This window comes from Elephas maximus, chromosome 6 (genome assembly GCF_024166365.1).
Source record: "Elephas maximus indicus isolate mEleMax1 chromosome 6, mEleMax1 primary haplotype, whole genome shotgun sequence".
NCBI classification, from domain to species: domain Eukaryota; kingdom Metazoa; phylum Chordata; class Mammalia; order Proboscidea; family Elephantidae; genus Elephas; species Elephas maximus.
Window position 1 is genome coordinate 68357063 of NC_064824.1, and position 25629 is coordinate 68382691.

Below are 25629 nucleotides of genomic sequence, written 5' to 3' on the forward strand. Positions count from 1 at the left end.
TCTGTGTGTTTTTAGTTTGAACCTTGTTTTATTGCTCAAAAGGCTTAAGCTGAATCCTGAGAAAAGACTTATAGAACATCACATTTTAGTTAGAGACCTTTGTGGATTTCATAAAAACAGTATAATTTATTTATTTTTTAAATTGTGCTTTAGTTGAAGATTCACAGAACAAACTAGTTTCTCATTAAACAGTACACATATTGTTTTATGACATTGGTTAACAACCCCACGACATGTCAACACTCTTCTCAACCTTGGGTTCACAATTACCAGCTTTCCTGTCCCCTCCTGCCTTCTAGTCCTTGCCTCAGGGCTGGTATGCCCCTTTAGTCCTGACTTTTTTTATGAGTCTGAAGAGTGAACCTCAGGAGTGACTTCATTACTGAGCCATGCTCTCAGGGTTTCTCCAGTCTGTGTCAGGCTTAGCAAGTCTGGCCTTTCTTTTTGAGTTAGAATTCTGTTCTACATTTTTCTCCAGCTCTGTCCGGGACCCTCTTGTGATCCCTGTCAGGGCAGTCAGTGGTGGTAGCTGGGTACCATCTACTTGTACTGGACTCAGCCTGGTAGAGGCCATGGTAGACGTGGTCCATTAGTCATTTGGACTAACCTTTCCCTTGTATCTTTAGTTTCTTCCTCGCTTTTGAAGGGGTGAGACCAGTGGAGTATCCTAGATGGCCACTCACAGGCTTTTAAGACGCCAGATGCTACTCACCAAAGTAGAATGTAGAACCTTTTCTTTATAAACTCTGTTATGTCAGTTGAACTACATGTCCCCCAGACCATGGTCCCCACAGCCCTCAGCCCAGCAATTTGGCTCCTCAGGGAGTTTGGATGTATCTATGGAGCTTCCATGACCTTGCCTTATACGAGTTGTGCTGGCTTCCACAGTACTATGTACTGTCTTACCCTTCACCAAAGTACCACTTATCTATTGTCTATTTAGTGTTTTTCCATTGCCACCCCTTTCCCTGCCTTGTAACCATCAAAGATTGTTTCTTTTTGTGTGTAAACCTTTTCATGAGTTTTTACAGTAGTAATCTCATACAATATTTGTCCTTTTGTGATTGACTTATTTCACTCAGCATAATGTCCTTCAGATTCATCCATGTTATGAGATGCTTCACAGATTCATTGTTGTTCTTTTTAGTTGCTTAATACTCCATTGTGTGTATGTACCACAGTTTGTTTATCCGTTCATCTATTGATGGGCATCTAGGTTGTTTCCATCTTTTTGCTATTGTGGACAATGCTGCAATGAACATGGGTGTGCATATGTCTATTCGTGTGATGACTTTTCTCTAGGATATGTACCTGGGAGTGGGATTGCTGGATCCTATGGTATTTCTATTTGTAGTTTTCTAAGGAAGAGGCATATCATTTTCCAAAATGGTTGTATTATTTTGCATTCCCACCAGCAGTGTGTAAGAGTTCCAGTCTCCTGAAGCCTCTCCAACATTTATTATTTCCTATTTTTTTGATTTGTGCTGGTAATGCTGGGGTGAGATGGCATCTCATTGTGGTTTTGATTTGCATTTTTCTAATGGCTAGTGGTCGTGAGCATTTCCTCATATGTTTGTTGGCTGCTTGAATGTCTTCTTTGGTGAAGCACCTGTTCATTTCCTTTGCCCATTTTTTAATTGGATTGTTTGTCTTTTTGTTGTAGAAGTGTTAGATTTTCTTGTAGATTTTAGAGATTAGACCTTTGTCTGATTTGTAATAGCCAAATTTTTTCCCCCAGTCTGTAGGTTCTCTTTTTACTCTTTTGGTGAAGTCTTTTGATGATCTTAAGTGTTTAATTTTTAGAAGATCCCAGTTATCTAGCTTATCTTCTGGAGTTTGTATATTGTTGGTTGTGGTTTGTGTCATGTTAATTCTGTGTATTAGGGCCTCTAGCATTGATCCTATTTTTTCTTCTATGAACTTCATAGTTTTTAGCTTTACATTTAGGTCTTTGATCCATTTTGAGTTAGTTTTTGTATATGGTATGAGGTATGGGTCCTGTTTCACTTTTTTGCAGATGGACATCCAGTTTTGCCAGCACCATTTGTTAAAAAGACTGTCTTTTCCCTGTGTGATAGACTTTGGGCCCTTGTAGAAGATCAGGTGACCACAGGTGAATGAATTTACATCTGGGTTCTCAAATCTGTTCCATTGGTCGATGTATCTGTCATTGTACCAGTGCCAGGCTAAAACAGTATAATTTGAACTATTTCTGGCAGTTTTTCAGTGTACAAAATACAGATCCAGTCCTAGTCTTAGTTTGAGTTTTATGAAATAACTAAAAAATAAGTCAATTGTAATTCCTATGCTCTACATCTCCTTTGCTCAGACAATTCTCAAATATATCTTTTCTTGAAGTTATATTTCACACTAGGAAAGAGTTCATTTGTTTATTCAGTATCTCAGCTTGTATAACTTTAAGATGTTTGTCTGTAAAACTGACAAACGTATTTGCTTCTGGAATGTTTATAACTGCAATCTCTGATTCCAGAGAAGAAACTCTATTTTAGAAATCTTTGTAATCAATAATATTTATCAATTATGCTGCGTGAGTTGTGTAAGCAGAATTAAGCATCTTATTTGCCTTTCTACCTAACAGCCTGTCTTATTTGCCAGTCTATTGCCTCCACTTTTGGACTCAAGGTCAGCCAAGGATTAACAGCTTTAGGTCTGTTTACCTTGCCTCTTATTTATTTGAATTTCACTCTTGAGATAACAGCATTTTGTCTGTGTATTTGAGTGAAATTTTAATCTCGACCTTTGGTTATGGTTTTGGCTTGCACTAACAATTTTAGTAAGGTGAAGAATCAGAATGTGTAGGGCAAAATTATTTACATTTTTCATGAAATTAAAAAAATTAGAAAAAAACAACTTTTTAAAAAAAATTTTGCAAAACTGTTTTTTTGGTGCAAAATACATTTTTTCTTGTAGGTGGTGCTGCTAATTTTTTGCTTTGATGGCATTGATTGAAATCACATTATTGAAAGAGATTTTAACCCAGCAGCTCTTTGATAAATGGTTTAAGTTAAATACCTTGTTGGAGATATCTATGTGTTCTGAATCCAGGAGCTCCTGTGGTGAGAATTTTTATCCCCTTTGCATCCATTCTAATGCAGATATTCTTTTTAGATAATGAAGACCTTGAGATGAGGAGAGACTGTTCTCTCATGCTCATAAAGCCAGGTCTCCCTGCCAAGAGGCAGAAGGTGGACCTCACTACTATCTTGGGAACTTAATCTTAGTCTAGACTGAAATGTAACTATAATCGTAAGACATTTCATGGAATCATAGTGGCCTGAGAAAGTTAAAGTCCACCCTAACCCAATAGGAAGAGATATAGTTGGGAGGGACATTTCTTTAGTTCTTCTTGTACTAAGCTCATGGGAACCTAGTTTTGTAACCAAGACACTACCTTTTAACCTGCCAACTTGTTGATAAAGAATCCCAACAGTCAGCAAATGCTCTGGAAGAAGGAAATATGTCCTTGAAAGTGAAGGCAGTATAATGAGCAGAGCTTGACCAAAGTAAACAATGCCACTAAGAAGTGCTCAAGAGAAAAGGATGTTTGTGCTAAGGAATATGATATGAATAATTTGGCAACAATACCAGCAATAATCAGATAATGGGTGTATGGTCACATATAGGTAAATATGTGAACAACTGAGTACATATGTATACACAGAAGTATCTAGATGTACGTGTATGTGTAGATATGTGTGTGAGCACATAGATAATTATAGCAGACACAGTTACAGATACTTTGCAGATATAAACAAACACCTTGCAAGAATGGCTTTCTGGGTTTGAAGGATTCGGTCCTTATTTCATGGGACAGTTCAGTCAGTTGGCACCACAAAGTTGATGTTCTCTATCCTAGTGCAGTGAGTAGTGTCTGGGGTTTTAGAAGCTTTCAAGCAGCCGTCTTAGATACAACTATTGGTCTCTACTCATTAGAAACAAAAAAGAAAGAAGGAAACAAAAATCTCAGAGAAGAAATAGTTCACAGGGCTAATAACCTACACAAGCCATAAACTTATCTACCCTGAGGCCAGAAGAACTAGATGGTACCTGCTACCACTACCAACAGTTCTGATCAGGGCCACAATAGAGGGACCTGGATAGAATGGGAGAAAAACATGGAACAGAAGTCAAATTCTTAAAAAGCCTAGCCCTATTGGACCACTTGAGACTGGAGGACTCCCTGAGACTACAGCCCTGAGATGCTCTAAATCTTGAACTGAAATGATCCCCTTAGGTCACCTTTTAGTGAAATAACAGATTGGCACACAAAATAAAGGATATTCCTTGTGAATATGGGACTCCATTAAAAAACCATCTGTATAAGACCAAAAGGTCAACAGTTACAAAAAAAAAGGGGGGCAGGGAAATTAGAGTACTGGAAACAGAATAACCAGAGCACAATTAATGAGAATGTCAACACATTGTGAAAAATGTTACTAGTCACTGAACAAGTCTGTGAAACTTGTCAAAATGGGGACCTAATTTGCTGCGTAAGCTTTCATCAAAAATGCAATAAAATGTTACTTTTAGAAAAAGAAAGTGAAGGCACACATTTTTATATGTTTACATTTTCCAAACAAAATGTGAAAATAACAAGTTCAAATTATACCTGAGCTCTGTCCCAGGCCTCACATTCCTGATTTATAAAATTTATGAAATGGCAACGCCCTTTTTTGTTATAGAAATAATTCATGCTGCCTGTAGACAGTTTAGAAAATGCAGAAAGGCTTAAGGAAGTAAATAAATTGTACCCATGTTTCACTGACCCAGTGATTTCTGCTGTTAACACTTTGGTGCCATTGATAAAGCTGAATAACCTGAGTTTTCATAAATGGTGTTTCAGATGAGGCCCATGAGAAAGGGGCTGCATAGCTTGCATGGGAAGAAGAGGCAGAGGGAGAGTAAATAATTTGCTAAAGTTGCCTAGTGAGGGCATAAAAATAGCAGAACCAAAATAAAGATGCCTAGCTTTGGAATTTTCTTGCGCCACCCAGAGGCACAAGCCCCTCTAAACCAAAGAGCTGCTGCCAGTTGTTTTTTCTCTGCCATTCTCAGCTGGTAGCTGAGGAAAAGGTCATCTATCCCCAACAGAACTCTGCAGACCAGGCTCAAGGACAGCTGAGGAGATGATATAAGTCAAAGCAGTTGTATTATCAAGTTGTGGGTGTATAACTCCTTCAGGAGGCACTCACTGTGTTGGAGAGAAGGAAGTGACAGGGTAAGATTTAGGGAGCCCGGAACTTTGGAAATCTTCAGCGTGAAGAATGCTCAAGAAAATTGCCATAGCAGTCAAGGCAAGTGACCACCAGCCTTTGCTCCAAAGACCGGTTGAACCAAACTGTTAGTGAAAACTTAAATTTCTTGTCTTCAGTCTACTCCAGAAAGAAGAGTTTTTGGCAGCCATGGTGGTAACAGCTGATGTTTGGGTGAAATGTCAGCTGTTACCACAGGCCCACCTCTGGGTGAAATAGCTATTGACACTGGGCATCAAGGCTGTTAGTGCATAGATATTGCTGGTAATCCCAGCGTTAGTAGTTTTCCTCCTCCTAAAATAAGCAGCAGTGTTGTATAAGTGTACCAGAAAAGCTGTAAGTTTGCATTTCAAGGTAGGAACCTGGGCACGCTCTGTTAACAAGTGTCCCAACAATTGCTCTGTTGCTGAAGCTCACCTTCCTTAACTGAGGTACTATCACATAACCAGCATCTTTTCGTAGACCATAAGACCTTCTACAAAATACTGGCAGTAATATCCCCTCAACGTTCCAGCCAACCAGTTCACACCCTAGAATGATCTACTGTTTGCCCTAGCTAATTTGCATGGGGAATATTGGCCTCTCAGTTTGATATACTATCCCAAGGTTACTTATTTGGAAATCATAATGTCACAGAATATTAGAGCTGGAAAGGATGGTAGGTATCATTCATTCCCACCTTGCCATTTTATAAACCAAGAAAGTGAGGTCCAGGACAGAGCTCAGACACAATTGAACTTGTTATACTGCTGCCTAGTGAGCTGACTTCTCTTCCTAATGCTCCTATTTCTGTAAACGGCCCCATCATTTTCCTGGTTGCTCTGGATCAAAATATCAGTGTTCTTGATGTGTCCCTATCCCTAACCTCCCGTATTAAATTGCTCTTAGGTCCTGCAAGTCTTTGCTTGAACTCTGTCACACCTAGTCTATGCTCCCGGTTCCACTGTCACCAACACATCATTCACACTCCTATAACCAAAGTGAAGGCTTAAGATAAAGAAGAGTTGCCTTGGGCCTGTCTCCTTGGGGTGGTAGAGGGAGAGGTGAGGGGGGTGTGACTGATAGGAGAGGGCTAGGTGTTTGGGGTCCTGGGCCTTGTGTCCATACCATCTCTGTCCCCTCTCTCCACCCCTCTAACCCTTTGGAAACCCAATTATTTTCTTTGAATTTTTTGTTGACTGCATGTTCCATTAATGAATGGAAGCATGCTGAATCATTGAGTATGTCCAAATTTTTGGTAGGTAGTATGGGTTTTTTTTCTTGCTCCGCCCACAAACCTACCCTTAGTGTCCCTTGGTGCGTGTGATGTACCATTGATCCTACTCCAGAGTCCCCACCAGGGTCTACTAGTACCTATGTGTAACAAAGAAAAATTTTCAAAATTTCTATTTTTCCTGCCAAAAATTCAGACACCTCTTACAATACCCTGTAAAAACTGCCTTTCTTTGGTTTCAAACAGTCATAAAGGCCCCTGCGTTGCGGCAGCGTGCACTGTCAATGGTACCGCAGCTTCCCAAGAAACCCCAGAGGCTGAAAAAATTCATGGTAGCTTTATGCACCACTGGGAACGAAAGGGTTTAATATGACTTACAGAACCCGAGAAACCTGCTCCCAGGGCAGCCCACGAACTTGCCATTGCCATCCTCCTTCATAGTGGAGCATCCTCACAGCTGATGCAGTGAGTTCTTTGGGAGGTTAAATTCTCCTGAGGGCAAGGGAACAAAGACCAGTGGGCATCCCAAGCATCCTGAAGTCAGCTTTATTTTACTGAAAGTCAAGGAGAATGGTGAGCAAAGGAGAATGACGAGCAAAGGAGGATGACATTTCTTTTGTCTCCTAAGGAAATAGTTGCAGACTTTGGTGTTAGATACACAGAGAATCCTATTCTGAGACATGTTGACCTTCAGTTGGGATGCGTCTTCTTCGAGTGCATCTTTAAACCTCATCATATGTATAACCCACGGGGACCGTTTACTCCTGGTAAGAAACAATCCTGAAAGAGAAGCACCGTCTGTGCCTGAGGCTTACACTGAGAAGGTGAAGTTTAGGTGACAGTACCTCAAAGAATCTGGTTAGTTTAGTCAAAACGTGAGAACAGAAGCTGATACATTCAATTGTTCCTTAACATGACCTTTATTAATAGCCCTTATCACATTATATTGCAATGATTTGTTTATATGTCCATCTCTACTGCCTGGGTTCAAATTCTGGCCCTGACAATTACTAGCTGTGTGATTTTGAGTGGGATTGTTAACCTTCCCATGCCTCGTTTTCTATAAAAGGAGATAATAGTGCCTACTTCGAAGAATTATTATGATGATTAAATTTTTTCTCCCTAGGGCCTCATACGATGGCTGGCTCATGGGTACTCAGTAATTGTTTGTGAACTATTTTATTAGCATGATTTCCTAGGAAGCCTGAGCTTAGGGAATTTCTTTGTCACATTATGAGCTGAATTTTGGAAAGAGAAGAATTTGGCCAAGGGATGCTTTGCTATTACAGACTGAGCCAGAGATAGTGTCTGTTTGTGAGGAGAAGTTAAAACAAGATAAATGCTTTGAATATTTTATGACAGCACCTGAGAAGTGTTAGGATATCACCATTCCGCCATATGGATACGTTTTTGGAATTGCCTTCCATGTCCCATCCAAGATGGCTGGAAGTTGATTTGAATTTCTTCCAGGAAGTTGTAGACTCTGGGCACTAGACGATTCTCACTGGCTGACTTAGCCAGAAATGATCTTCCCCTGAATTCCTTAGCATTTGGAACCCATGTCCTTTGTTGGACACTTTTTGTACACATTGTCTTAGGACATTATAGTTGTCATAATTTGTCATTTAATTATTATAGACTCATATTTCAACTGACTCTTGGCTCCTGTTGGGGCAGGATGGAGCCTTATTCTCTTTCCATCACATGGCCATCACAGTGTTGAGTATAAGAATGGTGAACTCTTTACTGATTGATAGGTCTAAAATTATGTTTGTCTCACTTCTGAAAACGTCGTTTCTGAAAGGGAAGGTGTTGACTAGCCTTCTCTGGAGATCTTTAAAAAATAGTGCAGTTTCTCACCTGATTGGGATGGTGAAAGTAAGGTCTTCAGGGGCAATGAAATGGTTCCTGCCTCTGAAATTGGAATTATTTGTACTTCAGCCCGAGTGCAGGTTTGAAAATAATGTGTTAAAAGTATGGCAGGATATTGTAGCCACAGAATGAGACTGGGACCAAGCAGAGGATGTATGTGCGTGGAAAAAACATTTTCCAGTTCAGAAACAAGCTTAGAGAAGGCAGAAGGTAATGATGGTAGTGAGACCATGGGGCCTGGGGCAGGATGGCCAGTATGTTTTGCCAGGCCTTGCAAGAACAATTAACTGGGTCTGGAAGAGGGCAGGTGTATTTGTTTTCTATCACTGCCATAACAAATTGCCACAAACCTAGTGGCTTAAAACAATGCATGTTTATTATCTTACAATTCTCTAAGTAAGAAGTCTGCATGGGTCTCAATAGGCTAAAACCAACTTCTTTGAAAGTCTCATAGGCATCACAGATTTAATATGTCTCCCAAATTGAGCTCCTACTTATTCACCCCCAAATCTGTTTCTCCAACCTTCCTTATCTCAGTAAATAGCAATTCTGTTCTTCTAGTTATTCAGGTCAAAACTTCAGAGTCATCCTTAACTCCTCTTTCTTTTATATCTTATATATGTTCATTCCATCAGCAAATCCAGTTGGCTCCACTTTCAAAATTATATCCAGCATCTGGTTATTTCTTACCGTTTTGACTGTTACTACTTACCACCTCTCATCTGGTTTTATTTCTTCCACTCATGTTCCACTTCAGTCGATTCCCAACTCATGAGCCAGAGAGGACTGTGTTAAATATAAGCTAGATTATGTCATTCCTCTGCTGAACACGGCACTGGGTTTTTTGTTCTGCTCAACATGGTCCATTTTCCTATCTCACTTGGAGTAAAAGCTAAAGACCTTATGGTGGCCTAAGAGGGGGAGCTTATTGCTCACCCTGGGCTCCCTGTGTTCGCCATCAATGCTGCTTGTCTACCTAAGGGGTCATTTGGACAAATGCATCCCCAGACCCTCATAGTTTCCTACCCGCCAGTAGTCTTGTGTCATGCTTGGTCAGGGATGCAGATCTCAGGTCAAATAGAGGCATCTAGTTCCTCCATGGTCTTTTTAGTCACTTCATATGCATGTGAAAGCTGAACAAAGAAAGAAGACAGAAGAATCCATACATTTGAATTGTGGTGTTAATGAAGAATATTGAATATACTGTGGACTTCCAGAAGAATAAAAAAATCAGTCTTAAAAGAAATACAACTGGAATTCTCCTTAGAAGCAAGGATGGTGAGACTTTGTCTTGCTTACTTTGGACACATCATCAGGAAAGATCAGCCTCTGGAAAAGGCCATCAGTTTGGTAAAGTAGAGGATCAGGGAAAATGAGGGAAACTCTCAATGAGATGAATTAACACAATAACCTCAACAATGGGCTCAAACATATCAAAGATCATGGAGATGGTGCCGGACTGGACAATGTTTCATTCTTTTGTACATAAGGTTGCCATGAGTCAGAGCTGACTCAAGGGCAATAACAACAGTCCCTGCATAACCCCTTGTCCCCCTCCTACCTTCTCCCAACTCCATTGTGATAGTCATCAGAGGCTGAGTGTAGATCTTCTGCCTGACTCAAGAAGTTGACAGATTTTTCTACAAGAGTCCATACTCCCCAAATGAATGACATGCCCAGAGACATTTTCTGGCTCTACTGTTCTTGTACCCAGTCAGGCCAGTGGCCATAGGGATAGCTGAAGTGGCAGCTGCTGCTTTAATACAAACCAGTTGTTGGAGTTTGAGGAGGGGGAAGATGTTCCTGGAGAGAGAAAATGGTGAGGGGACATCAGTTTTCCAACATCTTTCTGCTTAATTGGTGGCACTCTTGGGATTTTGTTCAGGAGTCAAGCATCTTTGAAAACAACGGTCCTTCCTATTGAATTCAGTGTCTGGTAACGAGGTGCAGGTTGCAGACAAAGCCTTGCCTTAAAGGATGGATAAGCAGGGATGGTGTTACCATTGTGCCTTCCCTTGCACCGTTCTTCATACGTAGAAGATTCAGTACATGTTTATTGAACTGAACCAACACATTTTTTAAAGTCAGTGAATATATCAGATGATAAATCAGTCAGACACAAATAAGGTCTAGAAAACATGCATCTCATTATTACTCAAATTCAATATCTGAGTAGCCAAGGGAACAAAGAAGAGGGGTTAAGGTCAACCAAGGACCTTTTAGGACATCTGAGGTGGCACTGGGTTTGATGTGTTATGTCCTGCTTTTGTCTGATAGGTCATTGCTTGTGAACAGCAGTATGACTCCTCCTATGACGCTCGTTGTGACGTCTGGTCCTTGGGGATCACAGCTATTGAACTGGGTGATGGAGACCCTCCCCTCTTTGACATGCATCCTGTGAAAACGCTCTTTAAGATTCCAAGGTAGGACACTAGATGGCGCTCTTGACTCATTATTTCTTCGATTGTGTACAGAGCCTGATTGTAAAATTTATTACTTTTGGGAAAAAAAAATGGGGAGGGGGATGTTCCTAAAAGATAACATACCCCAAGGAACTATGTTACAACAATTGTATCTTCAGTACTCCAGTTTTTCTGAGATGTTTATTTTTTTGTGCTTTGCTCAAGAAGACTACAAATGTAATTTGATTAAGTAGTCTAAGTACTGGTGTTTTCTTTTTGACTATATTATCACATCAGCCTTTTTTTGTTGTTGTTGTTCCAACTTGAGTCTTTCTTGAGTATTCAGGAAAATTTGGGGACAAAATAAATGTGTATCGTATTGCTATATCCATTCAGACCCACTCAGAAAAATGTTACATCAGTCATGTGCTACTCTTGACCCCTTAATTTATGTCTCAGTGGGAAATTGTGCTGAAAGAAGTCTATTTGGAGGGTATTTAAATGCAAATACATTTTCTATTGTATGAATTTATTAGGGGGTCATCCAGGAGGACTGATTATAAAGAGTAGATTGAATATTTTACTGTAGGTGTTTGTCTTTCATGGGGATTGGGGGTGTTTGGCCAGCTCCCATCTCTAGTTACGGAAAACAAAGCTATGGGTCCTGCTTAGCTGCAGGTTGATAGATAATTTTTACCTTCCGCTTCGCTCTCTCACAGGAGGGCTCTGGGCAGGCTGGCTGGGAGCAGTTTAACCACTTTAACAATACAAGAGTTGACCTTTCCTTATCTGCACAATCACACAGCTCTCACAGCCTTTAAAAAATTTCTCCTGATTGCAATTTGCATTTCTGATTAGGTCTATTTATATGCAGATGAGTCTCTCTGGTGTTCATCATCTAATGTTATCATTTTATTCCTAATCCAGATGTGAACAACCACAAACCACTATCCCCAAAATTATTCCCACCCAAGCCATGCGTAGTCTTTTTGCCTTTTTCAAAGTACAAAACAGCTCATGGTGATTAGAGGAACAGATGAAGCTTCTGGCTTTTTAAATTAATAGACTGGTGAGTGTTCAAATGCTTTAAGAATGCAAGCGCCCAAAGCAGCATTGTGTGCAGTCATATGTGAGAAAACGAGAAACGGTAACTGGAAGGATTTGTGTGGGCGCTTTGATTTTTTTTTTGACAAATGATTTGCTTTTCATCATTTATTTACTGTGGCAACATAATTTCCCAAACACTAGAAGTAAGGTGTGACTTCCGATTGGCAAGATGTATGTACTTTCATAAGAGATAATCTACCTGGGTATAGTCTTTTTTCTTTGGTGTGTGTTTGTGTACAGACCAACTACTCAAGAATTTCATAAGGTGATAAATATGAGTCAGCTAAGAAGTTGTGTCTTATGAGGTCGTCATGAGTGAGAATCAACTCGACAGCATGGGTTGGGTTTTTTGGTAAAAAGGGATGTGTGTGTTTAAATAGACCTTTTGTCTCCAGTGACTCCACTTTGCTTGCTTCTGTACCCGATCAAGCCTTTGACCCCTAATAATCTCTATACTCTCACTCCCCTCACCTCTTCCATCTTGGGAGAAGCATCCGAATCTAGAACACAGTAACCAGCCCCCACATCCCCCCCACCCCCACCAGCTGCCTGCCTTGGACATTTAAGGAAGGGAACGATCAATCCCAGGGACGCAGCAAAACGTAGACAAGGGTCTTAGGGTGACAAGGATCCTGATCCCAACTCTAGGTTGAAGCTTTATTTCTCTCCTCCTAGTGTAACTTTTTTTTTTTTTTTTTTTTAGTGTAACCTTCTACACTTTTACTGTCTCTTGGTTCCTGTGCAACTGATGAATCAGATCGAAGTAGGGAATGTCAACAATAATTGGTCAGCAGATTCTCAGTGTGATTATGTGTGGTCAATACTTTGCCATTGTCATAACCTTAACAGGCCGACTTGACACTCTGGGCATGAAGGATGTTGTTTAAAAAAAATACGTAGTATATTTGCTTATATTGCACAGCGTTTCTCCTTCCTGGAACCAGTGAAAATAGGATGTTTGTACTTAAAAGTAATTTACTCAAAAACTACCCTGTCAATTAGAATAGGACTGTTCTTTTATGAAGGGTTGTAGATTGGCCAAGGGGAATAGTGTGTGTGTGAACATGTGTAGATTTGTGAGAATGTTTACTATCTTGTTTTTCAGGGCTAAAAATGTGTCCTTTCCTCAGAAAAGCTTTTTGATGGAGAGTGGAGAAATTAAGCACTGTATTTACATGTTTTAAAAGGGCACTGACATTACTTCGTGGTTCGTGGAATCAGTCAGCCACTCACTGTCTCCCTCTCTCTTGCTCTTCCTCTTCCCCTTCTCCTGCATTTTCTGTCCTGGTGGAGAAAAGCAAATGATGAAAACAATGCAAAAATTCCTTTCAACTCAGTTTCAGGTCTTTTTTTTTTCCTACATGAATATGAGTGTTTTTGGTGTTCTGGAATTCTCTCCAGTGAATCAATGAAGTCCATTTCAAGGGACTCTGGGATCCATAATACTGTGTGTAGCTTCCTCATCTGGCCTTCCTTACTCGCCTCTTCCCTGCAACCCTTTCCTGACTGGAAATAAATAAATAGAGTACATTTCCAAGAGGAGAAAAGAAAACCTTCACTGAGTCAGGGAAGAGGTGACTTTCATGAGTTGCAAAGTACTTAAGAATTACTGAAGTGCTGGCTACATGTGTGGTGAGATCCTCAGATGTCAACAAAGAGAACAGTTATGCAGGGTTCCCTGGGCACTGTCAGAAATGATGAAAATACACCTGCCTGGAGGTGGTTGATTTGCCTGCACCCTGGTCTCCTTGCTCTCCTCCTCTCTGCCTCCACCCACCTTCTCCTTTCTTTTGACCTTCACGTTAGAAGATGACACACAGAGTAATCGTGACCTGTCTCTGAATTCTATGTGGCTCACACTGCAAACACACTGAAATCCTCTTCTGATTGGCAGAGCATCCACTATTTGTGGAAACTGTCAGCATGTGTCATCTTGTGTGATGCCTTTGCTCCAGAAAAGCCACCTCTCTTTCACATTCACTGCTCTGTCTGCTGCTGTTTCTTCTCCAGTAGTCAGAAGAGAGAAAAAAAAAACAACAACCATTTCTCTTCAGTGGGTTCAACAACATCTCTCTCATGACCCTCTCCTGAGAACTTCTTTAAAAGTCAAAATGTGACAGGCTTTAGAGGAAATCTTGCCAGTGACCTGTATATATTTTCCACTTAAAAGAAGATCTGTTTCAGAGATGTAATTGCAAGAACCAATGGAATTAGGAGAAATACACAATTATTTTGGTCTCTTGGCAACCTGGTATCTTTCCTTAACTTAGAGTCCTTGGCCAATGACCCCTCCAGTCTCCAAAGAGTAGAGTCAGGAAGCCAGCGGTGACAGGTGTGGGTGTGTTTATTGGACAGGTACTGAGGGCTGTGTCACCTGCACATTTATTTGGGGCCAGGTAACACTGACTTTGTTCAGCATAGCTGTGCACATTGAGTACTGCCACTTCATTCCTTGTGGAAAAATGCAGAATGTTTTCAAGGTTCCCAGCAGAAATTCCCTTGGCTGGGAGTGGATGAGACAGAACAGCCTGAACATTCCAGTCCCTGAAGCCACTCTTTCCTGAAGAGAACTTTCCCTGCTGTACACAAGTCAAGAAAAGGATAACTCGTGATAGTTTGGAGTAAGTAACCAATTCACATCCTGACTTGTTTCCCTCACCAAATCTAGGTTGTTCCAAAGTTATATGTACCCAACCAACTGGTGCTTTTACCACATTCTTTGAGAAACTAATTTGGGTGTAAAATAGAAGACAACCAGATAAACAATGATGAAGAAAATAATAATAGCTGAAATATGTCGAGTGTTAACTGCATGGTGTACACTCATAGCAACCCTCGAGAACAGAGTAGAACTACCCCATAGGGTTTCTAAGGCTGTAATCTTTATGGAAGCAGACTGCCACATCTTTCTCCTGCAGAGCAAGTGGGTTTGAATCACCGACCTTTTGGTTAGCAACTGAGCACTTAACCACTGTGCCACCAGGGCTCTTTACAACTATGAATGTGTTTGATCTTAGGGTGACCCTGTGAGACAGGTGTAATCACTAATTCTTTTTCCAGATGAGAAAACTGGAAGCTTGCCCTTGGTCACCCAGCCACGGGGGAACCATGATTTCAGCCGGAGAAGTTTGACTCCCGAGCCCACACTTTTTGCCACTATATTAAAAAGTTAAAGCTCTTCCTTAACTTTTATTTATTATTGATGATTTGTGTATTAAGCAGAGGACTGGGGTATATAGAATGAGTAAGACACGATCCCAGACTTTAAAAAGCTTACAATCCAACATCCTTCTCCTTACTCTCAATTTAAACCGACATCGTAAACTTGAAAGTTAGACTTCTGTTAGCATCAGTAATTGTGTCAGTCAAGAAACGGAAGAGCAGAAATTATGAGTGTTGTCATACATGAACATAGGCCATCCTTAACTCACTGATTTATGATGCAAGATGCAGAAATCCCTCCCTCATCCAAACTCCCCGCAATGAATGGGCTTTTAGTTCCCAATTTAGAACATGTATGTGTTTAAACTAAAGCATTATACCCCCCCAAAAAACCCAGTGCCATCGATAAAGCATTATATGCCATACTTTATATAAAATCAGACAGATACGCACTTCAGATTAAAATTATTGGTACCCAGAAATTTTTGTCCAATATCCCCTTCCTTGCAAAACCTGTATCTGCCATGCCAGGGCTATTTCTGCTATAGCCAGCATCTCCTCCCTCTTCTTTTTTCAGTAGGGAAAAAAACTCACTCTTGGTTCAGAGGCAAATGGAAATCTGTTTCTAATATCCTGAATTGGAATGCATTTTCTCATGAAAACAGTATTTTAAATGGTTATTTAGGAGTAGGTAATATAGCACTTGGATTTCTCTACTTTGAGGGCATCATTAGACTTTTATAGCTAAATAGACTTTTATGGGCTAGTTTAAGGACTTTGTCTCTTTCTAGAATTTTATGTTTATTGGGAAAAAAAATGGTTTCCAAATTCTAAACTTTCAAGTTACGATTTCCTTTAGAACATAGTCCACTGGGAATCTGGGAATACATACGTTCTCTCTGTCCTAGGACACCTTTAACTTTGTTCACCCTAATTCAGACTCTGGGTCGGGTGCTTGAGCTGCAGGGATGTCAATAAGACAGGCTTTCTATCTCAAACAGGACGTAATTTTACTGTCTATTCCCCATTCATTGGTAAAGGTGAAGTGAACAGAAATGAGATAAGAAAAAGGAGAAGAAACCAGATTTAGGGGATCTAGTGCCCAGATGGATACTCTTGCGCTGCCTGGATGGTATGGGTGTTGGGTTCAGAAAAGGTAAGCCACCACTTGAAGCATTTGGGAGTCTGTTTGAAAGGTCTCCTCAGGGACTCAGTGCCTGCAGTGGGCTCTTGTCCTGAAGCAGAGAATCCTTAGACTGGATTTTCATTCAATTGAGGCAGTTTTTAGAAGTAAATGTTCCTTTTGATTCTGACTTTCCTAATCCAGGACCAAATTGTCCCTACACGGAAGTAGCAGTCCCTGCTTGCTCTTCAGCTTCAAGATAATACAGAGCAGGGAGCCTGAGTCACCAGTAATTGTCTTAGTATTACAGAATTGTCACAGGACATTTTCCCTTAGGGTTGAGAAATATAAGGAAATTAAAACTAAACTATTGTTGTTGAAGTGTAATGAGGGAGAGGGGGGTGTTTAACGGCACAGTGAGACTGAATTTGCCCCAGGGATTTTTGTTTTCTTTTCACCAACCCAGGTCACTTAGCTATTGGCCTTTTAGGAATGAACCCTTACGATCCTGACTTCACTCATAAAGCGAGAAGCGCTAGAAGAATTAGCATCATTTAGCATTTATTGAGTGCCTAATAGCAAAAAAGTTTTGAAATACTCCAATAAAAATACTAATTGTCTTTCATGAGTCTTTCTTTTTTGGGTGGATTTCCAGTCCCATTTTTAGTTGATTATGGTCCCAACCTTCAGGGTGCCTTGAGTGCAGCACCCCCCACCCGTCAAGGATATCCTCTGGGTCTTGGACTTGATACCCCATTTCCTCGGGAACTTAGTAGCTGGAGGCAGCTGACAAAGTCCCAGAAGGTTCCCACTCTGTGGAACATGTTTCCAAATTCTTTTTTAATTTGAGTTTCGCAGCTGGAGCTGTTAGTTCCTGGGGAGGTACAGCTTGCTGCCCCCTGAATCCTGGCAGGCAGGGAAAGTTCTGCTTTACAAGGTTTGGGGATCAGGTGACAAATCAGGAGCGCACCTTCAGGGGCTGCTGCTTCCCATCCTCACTGATAAGAAGCCCACCCTGAGAGAAGAACAAGGCCAGGGAATGTGAAGTGTTGACTTAGAGCACTCACTATCTGAGTGTCCTCCCTCATTGCTCTGATTTCATTATTTTCACACCACTCACTTTGGCTAATTCCAACTTAGCTCCTAAGTGATAGAGAGGTCGGCAAAGAGGATAGGCAAGGAAACAGAGTTCAAAATTGTACTAAAATGCTGAGCCATCCTAGTTTCCTGCCTACTCCAGAAAAAAAAACTAAAGAATAAAGGTGAAGAGTAGTTATAACTGCCTTCATGGGTTGGCGTAGTGATAGGGCAGGGGGTATATTGGGATGAAGAGAGATAAAGTGGTGGTATGGAGAAAGGAGAGTCCCTGGGTGGTGTAAACAGTTAACATACTGGGCTGCTAACTGACAGGTTGGAGGTTTGCTTCTACCCAGAGGTGCCTCAGAAGAAAGGCCTGGTGGTCTATTTCCAAAAAATCAGCCACTGAAAACCCTATGGAGCATGGCTCTACTCTGACACACATATAGGGTGACTCCCTGTAAGTTGAAATCGATTTGGTGGCAACTCCTTTATAGAGGAAGGCACTTCACAACGGGAGCTGTCCACCCAGGAGAATCCTAGAGTCAGGTGAAACCAGTGTCATCAGAAAGAGAATATAGTGTAGTCCTCACGCTTGGGTGTTTGTATCAGTTTATTGGTATGTAACAAACCACCCCCAAACTTCATTGCTTAAGACAACACTCATTTGTTATTTCTCCTAAGTCTGTGTGGTCTCCGGGTGATTCTGCTGATCTTGGCCTGGCTTGCTCATGCATCTGCAGTCAGCTGGGGATTTGGCTGGGGACTGATTTGTCTGGGATGGCCTTGGCTAGGATGACTTGGCTCTGCGCCACATAATTTCTCATCCTCCAGCAGGCTAGCTGGGGCTTGTTCTCACATTGGTGACAGGGCTCCAAACGTAGATACAGGAAGGGGTAGAAAATTGGGCCATTTTTGCAATAAATTTTTCAGTATTCTACAATCAGTCTGCATGGGTTCAAATACCAGCTCCACCACCTTCTAACTGTGTGAACCTGACCGATGTGCGTAATGTCTCTGTGCCTCAGTTTCCTCCCCTGTAAAATGGGGACATGCACAGTATCAGTCTCATAGGGTGGTTGTGAGGAGTTTATGAGTATAAAGTGCTCAGAACAGTGCTCAATTTATGCTGGGTATTATCAAAGAAAAAATCTCAAAGGAACATTATGCTATCAGAAATTTGCTTTCCCTTATAGCTTGAGGGTTGAAACCTTCCCTTGAAAAGAGCCACCCATAAGATCAATCGTTTGAAAGTTCAGCTAATTGACTGATGATTTTATATGGGGAATTGAGAGAGAATAGGACTGATTCTTCAGTTAATCCTTACTGTTTATACTGTATTTCTCTGGTTGGCTCTGCCATTAATATCTGTTGTCACAACTCTTTTGTTAATAGACACACTCCTAGGAGATGTGGAGCACCCCACCCCCACCCTCACGAATGCTGTGATAGGAACTGTCCATCGGGAAGCAGGGCTAGCCTTACTTTCCACTCCCATATGTCTGCTGTAAGTGGTGATGCTGTCATCTTCTGAAGAGAACTGAGGCTGTGGTGCTTTTCCTTTCTGGTCAGTTATACCTTTCGTGGTGGCTTTGTGCTTGGGTGATGAGTTGTGTGATGGGGGCTTGGCTGCCTCCCTCTGCAGGGTCCATTCAGCCCTCCCTTGGAAGGCTCAACCCTCCGTTGGGCTCTGGAAGATAAAGGAACAATAGCAGAAGATGTAGGTATAGGGTCATTGATTCAAGAATAAATCACATTTTCTCCACTAAAGAGAATGGTTTTTTTCTCCCCAGCCTGGAAAGACTTCACACATTGGCAAAGGGAGACAGAAACCCAAGCCAGGCTAACAGATTGTAAGAAGATCCCCTAGTTCTAGGTGAGTTCAGGTTTCTTGGCTGGGAGGGATGATACGCTGGGTACTGAGACAGGTGATACAGGTGAGACCACTGACCCACTGTCAGTGATCTTGGAAGGATCCTGGAGAACAGGAACAGTATCAGAGGAGTGAAAAAGTGAGTATACCTCAATTTTCCAAAAGGGGAAGAAGGCAGATTCTGCAAACTACCATCTGGTGAGCTTGACTTTCATCTTGGGCTAATTGCTAAGATTCCCTTTTTTTTTTTTTCCTTGAATGCTTTGTGAATTCTTGGAAGAGAAAGCTGTGATCACTAGGAATTAGCATAGGTTTACTAAAAACATGTTATGTCAGAACACATTCCTTATTTGGTATCATTGCAAGATTGGCAGGAATGGGGGTTGTTTTAGCCGTAATGTATTTGGGTTTTCAGCATTAGGTAAAATCTGTTGTGATATCTTTGTGGCCAAGATGGTGATACATAGGCTGGATAATGGTGGTAGTGATGGATTTATAACCCAGAAAAGGATTGTATTGAGAGGGCTGGAGTCATTGTTGACGTGGTGGGGAAAGCCCTGGAGGCCTTGGTCAGGGCTTTGCTGGTCGTCCTACCTGCAGAGTGTTTTAGAATGTTTAATGCATTGGAGGACATTGGAAGTCTGTCAGTCATATTCATGGAACGGTTATCTGAAATGCTGAATGACAGAGTGGGAATCCCAAAAGATCTTAGTCGTCAGAAACAATGGGGTCTTTGACAAGCAAATAAGTAGCCGTGGTGGTGCATGGTTAAGCGCTCAGCTGCTAACTGAAAGGTCAGTGGTTCAAACCCACTAGTGGCTCTGTGGGTGAAAAATGTGGCAGTCTGCTTCCGTAAAAATTACAGCCTCGGAAACCCTATGAGGCAGTTCTACTCTGTCCTATAGGGTTGCTATGAGTTGGTATCAACTTGATGGCACACAACAACAACAACAAGCAAATAGGTTCAGAAACACTGGTGAGCTGTACAGGCTGAGACAGCCATGGCTTAATTACCCACAGGTGGGAAAGAAATTTAATCATCTTTGTAAGCCCAGTAGGTATCAAACATTGTGATGTGGTGGTGAAAACAGTAAGACAGTCTTACATGGTATAATGTGAGATTTGATAGAACAAAAGCCCCCTCACCCCAATGAGCTCTGTCCAACCCAGAGCCCATTTGGAATGATGGCTTCATTCTGGGTACCACACTGAAACTGCTAGAAGACAGTCTTCTGGTGGAACTCTAATGGGCCTGAAGGTGGCATTTCAAACTGGGACTTAGACATCTGAGTGCTGGTTCTGCTCCTGTTCTGTCAGTTGTCACTATTCCATCATTTCACCTCTCAGTGGGGGAATAATTGCCACCATCCTTGAACAGGAATGTTTTATACTCATATAAAAAAAGGCCTGTGTAAACAGTTTTCTTTGGCATCCTTTCTACATTCTTTGACTGTTTAATAAAGAGAAAGCAGAGTGGCCACCAACCACAGGGCTGGAACCATTTGCTGCAATGGTGATTCTCCCCCAGGAACAGGGGGCTAGAATGTGTCCTAGGGCAAGGTCCTCAGTCCTGGCTACATTAGCACTAGGGCCAGAGGATTAACAAGAATCCTTTGGGCAATTTAAAAAATACCAGTGCCCGAACACCACCCCTAAAGATTCCAATTTAATTGGTGTCTTAGGCTGGGTTCTCTAGAGAAGCAAAACCAATAAAGAGGATAAGTATATATATATAGAGAGAGAGACTTTAAAAAAAAAAATTTTATTGTGCCTTAAGTGAAAGTTTACAAATCAAGTCAGTCTCTCATACAAAAATTTATATACATCTTGCTATATACTCCTAATTGCTTTCCTGCTAATGAGACAGCCCGCTCCTTCTCTCTACTCTTTCTTTTCCTGTCCATTCTGCCAGCTTCTCACCCTCTCTGCCCTCTCATCTCCTCTCCAGATAGGAGATGCCAACATAGTCTCAAGTGTCTACTTGATCCAAGAAGCTCATTCTTCACCAGCATCTTTTTCTATCCCATTGTCCAGTCCTATCCCTGTCTGAAGAGTTGGCTCTGGGAATGGTCCCTGTCTTGGGCTAACAAAAGGTCTGGGGGCCATGACCACTGGGGTCCTTCTAGCCTCACTCAGACCATTAAGTCTGGTCTATTTATGTGCAACTGGCGTCTGCATTACATTGCTTTCCTGCTCCCTCAGGGGTTCTCTGTTGTGTTCCCTGTCAGGGCAGTCATCAGCTGTAGCTGGGCAACATCTAGTTCTTCTGGTTTCAGGCTGATGTAGTCTCTGTTTTATGTGGCCCTTTCTGTCTCTTGGGCTCATAATTACCTTGTGTCCTTGGTATTCTTCATTCTCCTTTGCTCCAGGTAGGTTGAGACCAATTGATGTCATCTTAGATGGCCACTTGCTAGCATTTAAGACCCCAGAAGCCACTCTCCAAAGTGGGATGCAGACTGTTTTCTTAATAGATTTTATTATGCCGATTGACTTAAGTGTCCCCTGAAACCATGGTCCCCAAACCCCACCCCTGCTACGCTGGCCTTTGAAGCATTCAGTTTATTCAGGAAACTTCTTTGCTTTTGGTTTAGTCTAGTTGTTCTGACCTCTCCTGTATTGTGTGTTTTCTTTGCCTTCACCTAATGTAGTTCTTACCTACTATCTTATTAGTGAATACCCCTCTCCCTCCCTCCCTGACTCCACCCTCTCATAACCACCAAAGAATATTTTCCTTTCTGTTTAAACTGTTTCTCGAGTTCTTATAATAGTGGTCTTATACAATACTTGTCCTTTTGCAACTGACTAATTTCACTCAGCATGATGCCTACGACAGCACTGGGTATTGTTTTAATGCCTTTCAGATTCCTCCATGTCATGAAGTGTTTCACAGATTTATCACTGTTCTTTATCAATGGGTAGTATTCCATTGTGTGAATATACCATATTTTCTTCATCCATTTATCTGCTGTTGGACACCTTGGTTGCTTCCATCCTTTTGCTATTGTAAACGGGGCTGCAGTGAACATGGGTGTGCATATATCCGTTCGTGTAAAGGCTCTTATTTCTCTAGGATGTATTCCAAGGAGTGGGATTGCTGGATCGTATGTCAAGTAGGTGGCACTGGGTACGGGGTATGATAGTTCTTTTTCTAGCTTTTTAAGGAAGCGCCAAATTGATTTCCAAAGTGGTCGCACCATTTTATATTCTCACCAGCAGTATATGTGTTCCAGTCTCTCCACAACCTCTCCAACATTTATTATTTTGTGTTTTTTGGATTAATGTCAGCCTTTTTGGCATGAGATGGACTCTTACTGCAGTTTTGATTTGCATCTCTCTTTTTAATGACTAATGATCGTGAGCATTTCCTCGTGTATCTGTTAGCTACCTGAATATCTTCTTTAGTGAAACCAAAAAACCAAACCCACAGCCATGGAGTCGATTCCTACTCCTAGCGACCCTATAGGACAGAGTAGAACTGCCCGATAGAGTTTCCAAGGAGCGCCTGGAGGATTCGAACTGCCGACCTCTTGGTTAGCAGCTGTAGCATTTAACCACTACACTACCAAGGTTTCCTTCTTTTTTTTTTTTAAAATAATTTTTATTGTGCTTTTAGTGAAAGTTTACAAATCAAGTCAGTCTGTCACATATAAGCTTATATACACCTTACTACATACTCCCATTTACTCTCCCCCTAATGAGTCAGCCCGCTCCCTCCTTCCAGTCTCTCCTTTCGTGACAATTTTGCCAGCTTCCAACTCTCTCTATCCTCCCATCCCCTCTCCAGACAGGAGACGCCAATACAGTCTCAAGTGTCCACCTGATATAAATAGCTCACTCTTCATCAGCATCTCTCTCCTACCCACTGTCCAGTCCCTTTCATGTCTGATGAGTTGTCTTCGGGAATGGTTCCTCTCCTGGGCCAACAGAAGGTTTGGGGACCATGACCGCCGGGATTCCTCTAGTCTCGGTCAGACCATTAAGTCTGGTCTTTTTATGAGAATTTGTTCTCCTGCTCCCTCAGGGGTTCTCTGTTGTGCTCCCTGTTAGGGCAGTCATCGGTTGTGGCTGGGCACCGTCTAGTTCTTAAGTCTCTGGTTCATGTGGCCCTTTCTGTCTCGGGCTCATAGTTATCATGTGACCTTGGTGTTCTTCATTCTCCTTTGATCAGGTGGGTTGAGACCAATTGATGCATCTTAGATGGCCACTTGTTAGCATTTAAGACCCCAGATGCCACAGTTCAAAGTGGGATGCAGAATGTTTTCATAGTAGAATTTATTATGCCAATTGACTTAGAAGTCCCCTTAAGCCATAGTCCCCAAACTCCCGCCCTTGCCCTGCTGACCTTTGAAGCATTCAGTTAATCCCGGAAACTTCTTTGCTTTTGGCCCAGTCCAGTTGAGCTGACCTTCCCTGTATTGAGTATTGTCCTTCCCTTCACCTAAAGTAGTTCTTATCTACTAACTAATCAGTAAACAACCGTCTCCCACCCTCCCTCTCTCCCCCCTCTCGTAACCACAAAAGAATGTGTTCTTCTCAGTTTATACTATTTCTCAAGATCTTATAATAGTGGTCTTATACACTATTTGTCCTTTTGTGTCTGACTAATTTCACTCAGCATAATGCCTTCCAGGTTCCTCCATGTTATGAAATGTTTCACAGATTTGTCACTGTTCTTTATCGATGCGTAGTATTCCATTGTGTGAATATACCATAATTTATTTAACCATTCATCTGTTGATGGACACCTTGGTTGCTTCCAGCTTTTTGCTATTGTAAACAGTGCTGCAGTAAACATGGGTGTGCATGTATCTGTTCATGTAAAGGCCCTTATTCCTCTAGGGTATATTCCGAGGAGTGGGATTTCTGGGTTGTATTTTTTATGGTAGTTCTATTTCTAACTTTTTAAGAAAACGCCAGATAGATTTCCAAAGTGGTCGTACCATTTTACATTGCCACCAGCAGTGTATAAGAGTTCCAATCTCTCCTCAGCCTCTCCAACATTTATTTTGTGTTTTTTGGATTAATGCCAGCCTTGTTGGAGTGAGATGGAATCTCATCGTAGTTTTAATTTGCATTTCTGTAATGGCTAGTGATCGAGAGCATTTTCTCATGTATCTGTTAACTGCCTGAATATCTTCTTTAGTGAAGTGCGTGTTCATATCCTTTGCCTACTTTTTGATTGGGTTGTTTGTCTTTTGTGGTTCAGTTTTAACAGAATCATATAGATTTTGGAGATAATGCTCTGGTTGGAGATGTCATAGCTGAAAATTTTTTCCCAGTCTGTAGGTGGTCTTTTTACTCTTTTGGTGAAGTCTTTAGATGAGCATAGGTGTTTGATTTTTAGGAGCTCCCAGCTATCTGGTTTCTCTTCGTCATTTTTAGTAATGTTTTGTATTCTGTTTATGCCTTGTATTAGGGCTCCTAATGTTGTCCCTATTTTTATTTCCATTATCTTTATCATTTTAGTCTTTATGTTTAGGTCTTTGATCCACTTGGAGTTAGTTTTTGTGCATGGTGTGAAGTATGGGTCCTGTTTCATTTTTTTGCAAATGGATATCCAGTTATGTCAGCACTGTTTGTTAAAAAGACTATCTTTTCCCCAATTAACTGACATTGGGCCTTTGTCAAATATCAGCTGCTCATATGTGGATGGATTTATATCTGGGTTCTCAATTCTGTTCCATTGGTCTATGTCTATGTGCCTGTTGTACCAGTACCAGGCTGTTTTGACTACTGTGGCTGTATATGTTCTAAAATCAGGTAGAGTGAGGCCTCCCACTTTCTTCTTCTTTTTCAGTAATGCTTTACTTATCCAAGGCTTCTTTCCCTTCCATGTGAAGTTGGTGATTTGTTTCTCCATCGCTTTAAAAAATGTCATTGGAATTTGGATCGGAAGCGCATTGTATGTATAGATGCCTTTTGGTAGAATAGATATTTTTACTATTTTAAGTTTTCCTATCCATGAGCAAGATATGTTTTTCCACTTATGTAGGTCCCTTTTAGTTTCTTGCAGTAGTACTTTGTAGTTTTCTTTGTATAGGTCTTTTACATCTTTGGTAAGATTTATTCCTAAGTATTTTATCTTCTTGGTGGCTACTGTGAATGGTATAGATTTGGTGATTTTCTCTGCGATGTTCTTTTTTGTCAGTGTTAGAGGAATCCAAGTGATTTTTCTATGTTTATCTTGGATCCCGATACTGTGCTGAACTCTTCTATTACTTTCAGTAGTTTTCTGGAGGATTCCTTAGGGTTTTCTGTGTATAAGATCATGTCATCTGCAAATAGAGATAATTTTACTTCTTCCTTGCCAATCCAGATGCCCTTTATTTCTTTGTCTAGCCTAATTGCTCTGGCTAGGACCTCTAGCACAATGTTGAATAAGAGTGGTGATAAAGGGCATCCTTGTCTGGTTCCTATTCTCAAGGGAAATGCTTTCAGGCTCTCTCCATTTAGAATGATGTTGGCTGTTGGCTTTGTATAGATGCGCTTTATTATGTTGAGGAATTTTCCTTCAATTCCTATTTTGC

At 41.2% G+C, this 25629-nt stretch overlaps 1 protein-coding gene across 1 annotated transcript in view; it reads left to right on the forward strand.

The window, feature by feature from the left end:
• The window catches only part of MYO3B (myosin IIIB), a 575113-nt gene that overhangs the window by 49876 nt on the left and 499608 nt on the right, over window positions 1–25629 (forward strand). The window contains 1 exon segment of the mRNA XM_049887401.1: window positions 10636–10781. Coding sequence (XP_049743358.1) covers window positions 10636–10781 — 146 coding nt within the window.